The following is a 14,337-nucleotide window of genomic DNA, read 5'->3' as shown; positions in this document are numbered from 1 at the left end:
CACATACACACATACATACACACATACATACACACATACACACATACATACACACATACACACATACGTAGCAGAAAAAGAGTGCTGCAAAAGAGATGACAATCAACGGAAAAATTGAGAAATTAAATAAAAATGACGGGAAAGAGCAAGCTAAAAATCAACACACATTGCACAATCCATTGACGAACTTTGTTTTGAGACAGAGAAATATTACAATAAATAAGTGTACGATCAGAAAACAAGCTGCAGCTGCAAGAGGAAGAAGATATAGGTGGCTTCCGGACGTCAAATTATCGTTGGCAAAAATGATACCTGCCTCACTAGATAGCCCATAAGTGGAAGTGATTGGATATTTTGAAATACCCACACAGACTACTGACGTCCCCCCTCTCACCCACCCCCTCTCCTGTCCCTTTTTCCCCTGCCGTTTTTTTTTCAACAAAGCGGATAATGAATAGTAGAACGATATTTCTTGGCTGTTTGAAATATTTAAATAGCACACACAAAATGTGTAACAGCTGTCCCCAAATTCATATTCGGACAAAAATGGAAATGGGCTGATCACATCGTTAGAATGCAGGATAATGGAAAATAAAGATGTGCTGAATGGAGACCAAGAACAAGAGAGCGATCAATAAGAAGACCAGAAAATAGGTGGCAAGATGACATCTAAGAGGGATGAGTACAAACTAGATACGGAGAACAGACGACAAACGGAGTGGAAATCGTTGTTAGAGGGCAACTTCTTCCTGTGAGCTGACAAAGCCTAGAAAGAAAGCACGAACGTGCAAAATAATACCACAGTTACAATTTCTTGAGATTTTTTACATTAACCGTTTCCTGAGAAAGGATTTCTAAATGTGGATTTGGCGTATTGTAGGTTTTCTCTAGCAACTAATCTACTTGATCCCTTTCTAAATCTGTAAAAACACACTATTAAGCAATTGTCAAAACATAGCAAATTGCCCAATAAAAAGAACAGATCGTTTTGGCTTTGCAAATTACTCCTGTAGTTTTCAGTCAGAACTTCAAGCTGCACACACGTTGTCACACAACGACACTTTGCTACCAAGGTTATCTTTTCATACATATTATATAATATGTGTGTGTGGGGGGGGGGGGGGGGGGGGAGGGGGGGTCTCTCGTGGTCCTGAGGCAAGGTGTTCGCCTCCTGGGTTCGAAAGCTTTCAGCGACTGAAAATATTTTCTCCAAAATTGTCTCTTTTGACCCTCTTTCCTGCTCTCTAACCATTTACTAACGTCTGCTCTTGTCTCCACTTTCTGCCCCCTGCCCCCTCCCCCCCCCCTTTTGCCCTCTCCTATGAGCTCCTGTTTCTTTCTACAGCCGTTCGACGGCTGCTCCTTGGCTCCTTCTTATTTCTGTCTTTCAGCCACATCCCTGATCTTAGGGTATCACACAGCCTTTTCGGATAAGGGCAAAAATTTCGGAGCTCCCATGTACAAGTTGCGCACATTACAGATCTGTTGGGGGGGAGGGGGGGGGCTATCGTGGTCTTGGGGTTAAGGTGTTTTTCTCTCATGCAATAGTCCTGGGCTCGAATCCAGATTGCGACCGAAAATGTTCTGCTCTAAACTGTTCTCCTTTCACATCCTTACCTGAACGCTGATCTGTCGTCTGCTTTCGTCTCTACTTTCTGCCCCCACCCCTTCACCTCTTTTGTCCCCTCCTCTGGGCTCCAGACTTTTTCTGCAGCTTTTCTACTGCTATTCGCTGGCACATTTTTACTTCTGACTTTCAGCCACACCCCTAGTCTTATGACATGTAAGATCTAACACCTAGCCTTCTCGGATAAGGGCACAAAATATCGGAGGCTTCGTGTGCAAGTTGTGCACGTTAAAGATCTCTTGGTGATTCGAAATCGGTAAGAGTAAATTTCGGCCTCCTCACGGGCAAAATTCAAATTTCCTACCAAACTGAAAAAGATGAATGTGCCCCCTGCGTTCATATGACCTTATGCAGTTGCGAGTGCCGTAAAATACTCACAAAAACAATGCCAAAAACCTATCAACCATTTGTCTAGAAATAGAAGGAGACCAAGAGCCCTGCCTTCCAAGTAACCTTGATAGTGTCCAGAGGGACTTCACAGCTCAACACTTTCACCTTGATAGAACGCCACTGAAGATGGTCCTCAGTATTTGGGACAATATGTATTTTTTTGTAGTTGTGGACCTACTATATTATGTGTTAAACGCCTCTTTAATCTGGTGAAAATCTTTTGAGAAGTGATACTCATAAATGTAAGGTGTATCCCCCAATTTGACAGAGTGAAATGGGCTGAGATCATTTTAAAATTCCTTTCACAGTCCAGGTTAAAATACTGCATTTCGTCCTAAACTGTCCAAGTTAAAAATGCTGCATTTTAGGGTTCGGACCACGGTTAACTGAATCGTAGGCTGCATGACACCAACTGAACTAAAGGGGTGTACCCATCCATTCATGTACTTGAAAACCAGTCCATTTGCTGAACACAGTGTGAGATAGAGAAGGTTACTTTCGAAGTGTATGTCGCTTCCTGCAACACTGTGTGTGTGTTATTATAAAATCGGAGTCTAACGTTGGGTTAGCAATTGACAAATCTAACCAAGGCAAGAATTGAAAACATTCTCTTGCAGCATGGGTTTTTTGAGTGGTTCCGTTTCAGGGGACACAAAGGGGGGTAATGTTTTAGTTTTCTCTAATTGTTATAATGCATTTTTTTTTCGAAAACAAAGATCTTAATTCAAGACCTGGGCAAAGAGCGAGGGGCTAAAGGAATTAAGCAGAGACAAAGCAATATCCCCAATCAAGCTTGTCAGATTCGAAATTCGATGTTTCACAAGTTTTTCTTCTTTGTCAACGAATTGAGACACATTTATTGTCCATTTATGGCCCACAACACGATGCGTATGTTGGAAAACTAAATCTTAAGAGAGTAAGACAAAAACATCAATATACGAATGATCAAAGGATTTATTCATTGGTCGTTTGACAAAACACAAATGGCTTTTGTTTAACATTGATAGACAAGAGAGTGACTGAAACATGAAAGAATGAAACGTATATTATTATTCGAAAGACAACTTATATTATGCCGAGGGGAATATAAACTATTAACATGCACAATCGTCTTTTTTAATCACTCAACAATGTATGATCTTGAAGTTGCATTTGCCTCTAACAGGAAGGTTTGTTATATACACCTCATGAACAATATTAATCTGCTGTAAAATCGTAGTGGTGTTTCCTGGCTGTGCACAAGCCAAAGTTTTGGTAAAAACATCTGAAAGCAGCACCCGTACATGCCTCATTTTGTAGAAGTGATGTGACCCACTTATGGCTATTCCGTCACGATGAATTAACCTGGGGAAAGACAAGGCACAGTTACTTTTGAGGTCGCTGCCATGCTGAATTCTACAAATTAACAATCGTAGGTCTGCATGACAGCAACTGAACTAAAGGGGCGTATCCATCCATACATGTACTTGAATACCAACGATTACCAACCGATCAAAGAAGTAACAACAATAGTGGCATTTAATCAGCGCTTATCTATGCTCCACAGCATGATCTATGCGATTTACAATTGTTACCCAGGCAAACCCGAGAGTCCTCAAAAACATTCTGGTCCTCCTGGGAAGCATACAGTGCAAGCTGCGCAATATATGCGCTCAAAAACTTACAAACTGACAAGATACAGGGTGATCCCAAAAAAAACCCAACTGTACAACTTTTTAATGAATATCTTGCACAAAATTGTTCTAGAACACTGTAATTAGGAACAGACAACATTCAGTTAAATGGAATTTGTTTGACATAAAATCCACGAAGAAGAAACATATTTTGAAAATGGAAATGGCTTAAAGAAAAAAGCACCCAAAAACGCAAAGTTCCCCATTTAGAAAAAATTGTGTAAAGGAAGTCGTGGAAAGATTGTTTGACTTTTATCTTTATTTTCTCTTTGACATTTAATTTTCTATCCCTGTAGCATTTAAATAATATTTAATTTCTTTCACAAAGTTTAATTACTAACGATTTCATTCTGGAATTCCTAGAATCAGTGCTCTACGATCCCTCCTTTGGACACGACCCATTTCTAACGCGTCGTTCGAAATGTTCAATGACGCCCAAACACAATGACTTGCTAAACCATGAATGTTTAAAGCCACATACGCTTTAGATATTCAGTATGAAGTGGCTTCTGGAGACAATAGGGGGTGGGGTGCCCAATAGACAGCAATTTTGGAGTCAACAAATCCCAAAGGGTAAAAATGGGCTTTGCAATAAACCAAATATCATCGAGGAAATGATCCCGCTTTTCAAGACAATCGAGGAACCATGCCATGCTTGGATCCATGTCACCTTGGCCCAGTGAAGATGAATATGGTACTGTCGTAAATAAATTGAGAGCTGCCCTGAGAATGCAGACTGTTGAGGTGTAGGAAAGCCATAGCTGCAGATCGTCTACGGATAGACGTCTCATGGGACTCGACTGCTGAAATCTGCATCTTGGTGACGTTTACATGAATGTGCATGGTACGTGTTCCACCTGAAGTGGTCATTTTTAAGGAAATTGTTATTTCTGATTCGCTATATATATATATATATATATAGATCCAAACTGACGGAACTTCTCTACTCAAGACACAAAAGGTCTTACCTAACCAGTCTCTCCATGCCGTGCACAGAACTTACGAAATGTCAAAGATGGTAAGTTTGTTGAGGTGTAATGTTCAATACAAACAACTCCCTGCTCTTTACAAACCTAACCATGATCTCAGCAGGCAAACTGAACTTGGGAAAAATAATATCTGTAGACTACTGTTGACTTGTTAGACTGCTCTAGCTTGCAATATGGTGAGACTGTTGCAACTTTTAGTTGTAGGCCTAATGCAGACTGGTGCGTCATGCCACGAAAATGGAGGCAAGGTTGAAAATGTTGTTTTTTAATGCGCCAATAGAGCAAATCCATTTAATGGACTTATCTAAAATGAATATTTGACAAATTCCCTTTGGCTTCCAAATATTATGTTCAAATCTGAAAAGCAAAACTTCAGTATAGAGTAAGATATTTACAAAACAAGTTGTACAATTTTTTATTTATTTATTTATGTATTTTGCTGTCTATAACCTGGGTACCCATTTCCACCTGAGTGAAGTGAGAAATATTCGTGTTAAGTGCCTTTCCTAAAGACACAACTTCGGGCCCCTGATGGAATTCCAACCCTGGATCTCACAGTGGCCGGTCTGCTAGCCTAACCACTAGGACTGTGTGAAGACCAATCTTGTGTGCTGGCCGACATTAGATCAACATGCTTATCGTCGATATGAAAACGCTCCTTGGGGAAAAGACATTCTTGCGAAAGATTTGGCCATCGTTTAAGCACGGGTTTTTTGTCGCTACATACTAATGGCAATTTTTTGGCCATTGATAAATACTGTAATTCCAAAAAGTCGTGAAAAGGGTAACAGTTTTTAGTTGGTACTGTCCTAAATAACATAAATCTGGGCATATAATGTAGATAAGGCCTTGATCAAAAATCAAGTGAGAACAATCTTAACCAATAAATCATAATTTAGTAGTGATGATGATGATGATGATGATGATGATGATGATGATGATGATGATGATGATGATGATGATGATGATGAAGAAGAACATGTATAGTCTTCACTCAAAAGTAAGCTCTACGTCCTCAACAATTATTTATTTCTCCAACTAGTATTTCTACAACCATGTTAACAATCATTTAGGTTGTTTGTACACTTATTCAACTAGTCATGTGTCCATTATCAAATCGCACTAAGCAGAATAATAATATACTTATCAAATGGATGTCGACACAAAAGCAATTACCTGGTGCAGCCCCCCTGGGCAAATGTTCCGCACTAATTACGGACCAAATGAGTAACGGCTTTGGTGAAAGTGAAAAACCATGTATAGCCACATCCCTTGTCTTATGGTAGGTAAAGTCTAATTATTTTAATGAATAACGGATTTGATCCCAGCCCAACCCAAATAGATGTAAACAAAACAAAACAACAACAGCAAACAATAAACAGACAAGCAAGCAAATGATTCCACAACAGAACTTAAAAAAAAAAAATCCAAAACAAACGAACAAACAAACCGGAAAGATTAAGACAAAATAGACCAAAAACAAACCTCAGTAATGTTGATCTTAAGCAATCGAATCACTGTGCGCTGAAGTGGTATAATGTCGAGGACATTTTGTACAGTTTTAACGGCTGCCATTATGCATATTATTTACTGCAAAACCGAGAGCCACAGGATAAGCCTGAAACCCGCTTTACCACCAAGGACTCACATTGAGTAACAATAGCTGCCTCGGCAGCCTCTATACTCGACAGCAGGCCTGCACTGTCGAGGGCTGGGCTGTCCTCACAAACTTCGGCAGCTTCGGATAAGCAGGTTTGGTAGGCACCAAGTTTCCTGGAAAAGGAAGAGCAAGTAAAGTGAACTCAATAGCTAATATATTTTTATGAAGAAAGTTTTTTTTTTTTTATCTAACCTACTTTATTGTGGAAAAAATATGAGTAAGTTAAGACGAATTCATACAAACTGATGTACAAAGTATAGGCGGTACTGTTTCACTCGTTAAAGAGATATTTGAGGATAAGTTGCAACTTGAAATTGTGACCGCACTATAACTTAAGCATAATAAGGCGTCGAACAATCCATAGACATGTTGACATTCTAAGTCAGTAAACCTATTAAAATATTTAAGACAGTGCAGACTTTTAAAAAACACCTTTTATCACTAAGCTGGAGCGCGAAATAAATGTTTCCCGCTTTATATTTGAAAATGCAAATAACTGCTTAACCCATTGGGCTTTACTTACTGGTCAGTTCGGTTTGGAAAAGTAAGAAAGAAGAAAAAGAAAACTGTTTTAACTTTCTGATGTTCAATTACTTGAATAAGAATCCATGTCGTTCGTAATCTTGTCAAGAAGACCGTGTTTCCTGTCTTATTACACTGTAAAAAGTAATTGACGCTCCGCGTTTTCACTGGCTTTAAAACTCATATTTTATCGTAAGTTTGACCTATAACCGTTGACCTACATATGTCCATGTATATGTACGAAAGTGAAAATGTAAAGTTACAACTTAACCTTTAAAGTATCGTTTTTCAATGGGAAAGTAACGACGTCATTCTCACCTGCAACCTCCAGAGATAGATCCACCCCTGTTAATTTGGGCAACGTTTTGGCAGCGTACCATAAGCCGTGATACGAGCTTTGGTGAGCACCCCTCACTCCTCCGAGTTCCTGGGCCTAAATGGAAAAGATACACATAATAATAATAATAATATGTTTTAAAGAGTCCGAATTTAAGTTATCTCCCTCCCCCCCCTCTCTCTCTCTCTCTCTCTCTCTCTCTCTCTCTCTCTCTCTCTCTCTGCTCTCTCTCTCCCTCCCTCCCTCTCTCTCTCTCACTCTCTCTCTCTTTCTCACACACACACACACACACACACACACTCACACACACACACACACACACACACACACACACACACACACACACACAGAGAACCATCACAAACTACCTACCAATAGAAAGTGTAACAACTCTATAATTAAGTAAGCGTTTTACGGCGCATGCAACATAATAAGGTCATATAAGTACCACCCTACACTGTATTATACAAACATTTAGGATACCATTAGTTGCTATGAGTTGGGAAGTACAGGTGCCTCAGCAGCTACCTGAGTGATGTACTTCTATCATCCAGACCTTAAGTGGAAGAAACCCTTAGTGCCCTTAGAATGACAGGGTTCTTACTCCACGGCGCATAGCTTTGAGACGATAAGATTCAAAGATTGATTCCCGCTTTTGTGCCTAAAACTAAAATGTTTTCACACTTTGTTTGTTAAGCGTCAAACTAATTTATTCATTCATCCAGTGCCAGATCTGAGACAAATATCGGCGATCATGGTTCTCCATTCATTCCTTTTCTCGGATGCTCTTTTAAAAAACTACGTTTCCCAGATCTTTCCCCATTACACATAATTTGTTTAGGTTTCCTAAGTAGGTTGCTCTGAGCCTACCCTTGCCTCGTTTGGCTTCGGTTTTGCCAGTGAGGGCTAGATGTTAAAGACCTTTATGTCTGTTCAGGTGTTCCAAAAAACTGATTTGGTCGTTTCCTGATTGTGGGCTTCATGAAGCATTACCTCATTTGATTTCTTTTCCTTCCACGATATTCTCAGCAGTCTCCTAAAAACACACACACATTTCTGATGCTTCTATTTTATTTTCACTGTCTTTAGTTATTTCAAACATTCACAGCCCTATAGAAGGGTTGGCCATACATAGCATTTCAAAACTTTCATTTTAGTGGTCATTGAGATGTTTCTATTTTTCAGAATTTGGCTCATTTTACTGAAACTAAACTAACCTTTGTCATTGCAATTATCTGTTCCATTTCTGTGGAACATTTGGCATAAGATGTTATTAAATATCCTAGATATTCAAACTGTTGGACTTGTTTGATCTTTTCACCAAGGCTAATGAGATTACAAAAAGAATTTGCTAAAAACTATTTTTAAAAAAGAAAAGAAATACAAGTCAGATTGTGTCGCGTCTTTGACACAGTGTATAAGGCATCTTAGTCAGTAATGTGTATCACGTACCTCGGTTTCAGCTAAGTATGAGGTTAGAACCCTATTAATGTAAAGGGACATCTTGCCTACGTAAACTACTGAGAGAAGATTATGGCTCCATGTGTATTACTTTAATGTAGGAAAATAAATATTATTTGAATGTCAGAATTACTTACACTGTGGGTATGAAGAGCTTACAGTTGACTACCCATTTGTATCATTTTTACTAAGTGTTTTACGGTACTTGCGACACAATAAGGTCGTATAAATGCTGATGATTAGGGGTGCTACAAGAGAGTAACAAACTCAAACACAAGAAAGAAGGGGGAAAGATAAAGGCGATCGATGTTTGAAAGGAAAGAAGGAGCAAACCACACCAAAGCACCCGCCACCCACCCACAGTAGACAAACCTTTAGGTTAAGCCCGAGAGTTACCACACAGAGAGAGAAACAATGAAAGGGAAATTATGATAAGGTAAAAAGAGATATTATCTAGCATTAGGAAAATGCTGGATGACACAGCATTACGTTCAGAATCACAGCGGCCCAAACCTCTATTGGTACATGTATACTTTTAGCTACCATGGGCAGGCTGTTCAAAAGTTCTAATTCTAAGCGCAGAAAGCAAATATTTTTCAACAGAGAAAAAAACGAACATATATTTCTTATAAGTGTGTACCTGCTTTATATTACCTTCTCTTTTTTTTTCAACATAATTTAGAATTCGAATTTCGCAGAGCTATTTATTGAGCACAGACAACAACAACCATAGATTTAAAAACTGCTATGAAAAATACAAAATGTTGGGTTTAGAACACCAGAGCAGCTGGCCAATGTTATAATCTTACTTGATTGATACTTACATTCAAAGTCCAGAACTCCTTTCATGTAGTTAAGAGTGGAATCAAGCCCACTGGCATCCGCGTAATCTGGACAGACGATGTTGATATCGTTCACACAGTCCAAGTATGAGGCAAACCCCCTTGTGGTAAAAGCATAAATAGTGAGATTAAAGACCACAGTTTATGGTGTTATGTTAAAATTTTATCAACCAGAATTTTCTTTCTTTTAAAATAGGCTTGATCCTTTTTGCTCTGAACATATTTGGTAGGTAAAAAAGGAGAACTATGCCACAAAGGACATACTGAGCTCGATCTAGTAAAAGAGGGGAAGAGAAGTAGGAATGGCAGAACATAAGCAGCGGCAAAAACAACAGAATACAAGAAAATATAGATCCAGAACACGTTAAATAGTGTCTTAGAAAGGACTATAAGTTTATATATTGAAATATAAAGCGACGAGGGAAGTTTTTGGCCTTGTATCTGTATTTCTTTGAATGGACATTTCACACGACCTCACAAAGAATACAAAAATTAGAAGTTCATTTCGGGACTGGAGATCAATACTGATGTGTCATAAAAACCCTTCTTTTCGGTAGAAGCAGAAAACTGATTTACTCATCGCACAGATGATTTGGGGATGTGATTTTTCAATATTACAGGTTGAAAAACACACCGGATTTATTTATGCCTGTTTCGAAATTGTGTATCTTTCAGTTTGAACGGTACCTTAGTTACGAATTTATGTCAATGATTTTTTGGCAAAAGAACCATCGTAAATCGAGTTACGATGGTTATGAAACTTCCTTCATTAATTTCATAGTATTTCGTATAGCAAATTACGATAGTTTTGTTGCCAAGAAGGACATATGTCAATCTAAAGTACCCAGAGATACGATAATACAATATATATCTTTCTATGTCGATGCACGTCCGTGGCAACAAAACTATCGTAAATTGGAGTTACTATACTTTTATATAAAAACAGACTTTCAATGGTTTCTAAAATATCGTAAGTCAAGTACGATGCTTTTGTTCTTACCGATTTCGCCACAATTAAACAATACATTTTCATTAGGGTATGACTTTTGTTTGTTACGCTTATAGTACGCACTTTTGAGATAAGATGCTTATAAGAAAACAATTTAACACATCTTTTAGAGCAAAAATATCGTAACTCGAATTACGATAGTTTTGAAACCCATGCCTGAGTTCAGCTTTACCACCGACATCCAATGCCTCTGGTAGAAATTGTCAAGGCCACAGTGTTCTCTTTATCCGAGCTATCATTTTATAAGTGAACATAGTACTGTTCTGTCAAGTCTTCCCAGGGAAAATAAGCTTATTTCCCGCTCAGTTAATAGTAACCCCGAAACGGATATACAGGGTGATAAAAAACAACAACTACTGTACAACTTTTTAAATACTATTTTCCTCCACACTGAGGTTTTGCGTTTCAAATTTGTAATCGGTATTTGGAAGTCAAAAGGAATTTGTCTGGTATTCATTTTATGTGCCTACATCTAAAAATTTGATGTAAACAGGACTAGAGGGCGACTGAGAAAGACCTGGATATATATTGAGTCAGGGAAATATTAACAACCCACGGCATACCCCAGACCCAAGCTCTCCGGCCAGTGGCAGAGAGACGTCTCTTTCTTCCTGCAACACCCAAAAGGATATAAGCTTCGGATAAAAGTAAAGTAAAGTAAAAGTACATCCACTAAATAGTTTTGCTCTACACAGCGCGTAAAAAAACGACCTATTTTCAGCAATGTCCCCATTTTTGTAGCATGACGCACTAGTTCGCATTAGGCCTACCTCTGAAAAAACAACAACCAATAGCACCATATTGCAACAACAGTAGTCTAACCGGTCATCAGAAGTTTGCAGTTAGTTTTTCTCAAGTTTCCTTTTCTTGCTGAGATCATGGTTAAGTAAAGGGAAGAGAGAGCCTTTTGTAGTTAGCATTTCCTCACCACCAATTGATTAAGTAAGTTTCTCACAAGGTACGGAAATATTGTTTAAGTGCCCCTAAGGCCTTCTTTGGCGTCAATAGTGGAAATGATCCATCAGTTAGGACTTGTAGAGAACCAGAACTAAAAATTCGCCGACAAAACGACCACTTCAGGTCAAACACGCACCTTTCGCACCCCTTTAAGCGTCACCAGGGTGCAGAATTCGGAAGATGAAACCCATGAGACGTCTGTCCGTAGACGATGGCTGCAGCAATGACTTTCTTACACCTCAAAGGTCTTCATTCTCAAGGCAGATCTTCATCTAGGACTGAACCATTTTCCCGTTCGCGAAGCTATCAGAGGATAGCAATGTGTTCATGATTCGCCTCGATCGCCTTGAAAAGCGTGAGCATTTCCTCTATGGCATTTCGTTCCTTGGCAAAGCCCATATTCACCTTTCCGGTTATATCAACTTCACAAATGTTGTCTATTTCGGCAACCTCACCCCCCCCCCCCAATTTCCTATAGAAACAGCTCCGTACTGTAAGGTGTACAGTTTGTGTGGCTTTGGGTACTCATGGTTGAATGGATCCTTGTGTTTGGCCACCACTGAACATTAAGAACAACGCGTTAAAATGTGTCGAGTCCAAAGGAGGACATATAGACCATTGGTTCCCGAAATTCCATAATTTAAAAAAAGATTTTTTAACTCTGCCGGAGAAAAGAAATATTGTTTAAAGATTACTGGGATGGAAAGATTAGATTTTAGAAATAAAAGGGAAGGGAAAAACCCCCAATCATTTCATGTATTTCCTTACAAGATCTTTTAAATTGGTGCTTTTTTGCTTTTTTGTTGTTGTTGTTTTTAACATAAGGCGTTTCCGTTTTCAAGAATAAGTTTCTTCAGCGAATTTTATGTCAAACAAAGTCCTTTTAAATTAATTATATATGTTCCGAATTGCAACATTATAGTACAAATTTTGTGAGAGATGATTAGAAATAAAAATACTACAGTTGTTTCTTTTTTTGTATTTGGAGTAATGCCTATTTTATTTCTTTTAACGTTTTTAAAAAAATTATGCCTGTTGTAGTATGTCATCAATATCATTTATTGATATTATGTTAAAGACTGTATCCGATGCGTTGTATTTATGCTGTTTGTAGCTATATTCCTCTGAGTCGAATCCTCACGTCTAAAAAGAAGTTGCATGTCGTCAATATCGTCGATAAACGTTACTCACTGAGCACTTGTTCAGGAAAGTTCTGCTCCGTTTTGTATCTTTACCGTTTTAGTGAGTGGTCTACTCATCAACATTTTTCACAGGTTTACGAGTGTCCAGACCCGCTTCCTTTAAATTACAAAGTTCTATCTGGCATTTTTTGGCCGTTTTGAGTTACTGAGACCAAATGGTTAGAAACCCCAAAGTTCTCTTAAGCTGCACCTAGATTGTACGATTATTCGGATTATGAAGATATACCAAGAACTGCATTTAAAAATAATAAAAAATCATGACATGTTGTGAAACTCAAAATTTCAATTGTCAAATTTCTCAAAACTAGGTACTGAGCCGATAAAACTTTGTAATTCTAAGGTACAATCGTTCAATGTGTGTCACAACGTGGCAGAATCAGGCCCTGGCCAATTTTTAGGCATATAGGGTTATCGGTATCATCATAAAGCCTGTTCTTTTGTCTTCCTTTTGGGGAAGAAAATACCAATCTATGTTGAATAGAAGTCAAAATATTTGCTTCTGAAGCAGGTCAGGGTTGCCTTAGATTCAGATGTAAAGTTAACGAGAAAATGGCTGCCAACGTTTGGTAATTTCCATAGTCTGAGAGTCTTTGGAAACTGAAAATGTACATTTTTTTGTGTGCCTTTAATCTAGGTTTTTCAGTAAAATTCACACAGAAATGTGTATTTAATGGAAATAAAAGGTGGCGAGCCAAAACAAAAAAATGGGGAAAAATTGTCACTGGCTTCTTTGATTTCACTATTTTGATGGGCGCCTTATTTCACCACGCTACCTCACATATTGTGTCCACCCTCCTAACCTCGTACCTGCACATCAAGGCGACGTCTTTGCGGTGCATCATCGCATCTTTCAACACGGACCCACACGACCAAAAGAGTTGCTTTTCCTCTGCACACAGTTCTGCAATGTCGGCCACTGTCACAAAAAAGAGTGTTGTAACAAAACCTCTTCAACTGCCATCTCTCTCTCTCTCTCTCTCTCTCTCTCTCTCTCTCTCTCTCTCTCTCTCTCTCTCTCTCTCTCTCTCTCTCATTATGTCTTGCTCTTTTATCCCCCTCCCTTGTCTTTCTCATTATCCCTTCTTCGTTTTCCGCAAACGTTTTGAATCTGTGACGAGTCTCCTAATGTCATATGTTGCAATGCAGTGACCCTCTGCTAACATGCTGCAAACGACATGAATTCGGAGTATTCCTTAAAAAATAACAAAAATCGCGAATTCAAGTCGAGCGTGAAAAATACCCGGTTTACAGCATTCGACTCTCTTGGCTCTATTTTTAGTCACAAAACCTTGTACTTTTGCTCAGCGTTGCGTGAACTCGCCCCCCTTCTGATTCCCTAGAATTATTGTCTCTCGATAGTCTGATTGATCTATTTTTGGACCGGATTGGCTGATTTTATTTGAAGATCCACAGCTTTTCCCGCGGTCCATGGATGGAGACTCGCAGAATATGGACGATGACGTCACATTAACGACATGGCGCGGCATTTTCATGGGGTGCATATATCCGCCGGATGACGCCATCTGTTTATGCGCTGTCCGCGAGTATTACCGGGAATCCTTGGAATTAATCATGGAGTTCATTACTCGGACAACTACCGACCGGCTGGGCTTTTGCTGGCAACCGCGGCTCGTAAATGGCTGGGTGGGGCATGTGAGGGTGTAGGGG

At 39.0% G+C, this 14,337-nt stretch overlaps 1 protein-coding gene across 1 annotated transcript in view; it reads right to left on the bottom strand.

The window, feature by feature from the left end:
- Window positions 1–2,953: 2,953 nt before the first annotated feature.
- Window positions 2,954–14,337, bottom strand: part of LOC101856039 — a 21,583-nt gene continuing 10,199 nt past the window's right edge. Inside the window, exons 3-7 of the mRNA XM_005103637.2 lie at window positions 13,477–13,585; window positions 9,484–9,602; window positions 7,180–7,294; window positions 6,328–6,452; window positions 2,954–3,361 (exon numbers count right to left, since the gene is read on the bottom strand). Coding sequence (XP_005103694.1) covers window positions 3,357–3,361; window positions 6,328–6,452; window positions 7,180–7,294; window positions 9,484–9,602; window positions 13,477–13,585 — 473 coding nt within the window. The 3' untranslated portion in view covers window positions 2,954–3,356. The remainder of the gene's footprint in view (window positions 3,362–6,327; window positions 6,453–7,179; window positions 7,295–9,483; window positions 9,603–13,476; window positions 13,586–14,337) is intronic.

The sequence above is a fragment of the Aplysia californica genome, unplaced genomic scaffold (assembly GCF_000002075.1).
Source record: "Aplysia californica isolate F4 #8 unplaced genomic scaffold, AplCal3.0 scaffold00383, whole genome shotgun sequence".
Taxonomy (NCBI): domain Eukaryota; kingdom Metazoa; phylum Mollusca; class Gastropoda; order Aplysiida; family Aplysiidae; genus Aplysia; species Aplysia californica.
The sequence above is the reverse complement of the archived record's forward strand: the minus strand, read 5'-3'. Positions and strand labels throughout refer to the sequence as shown.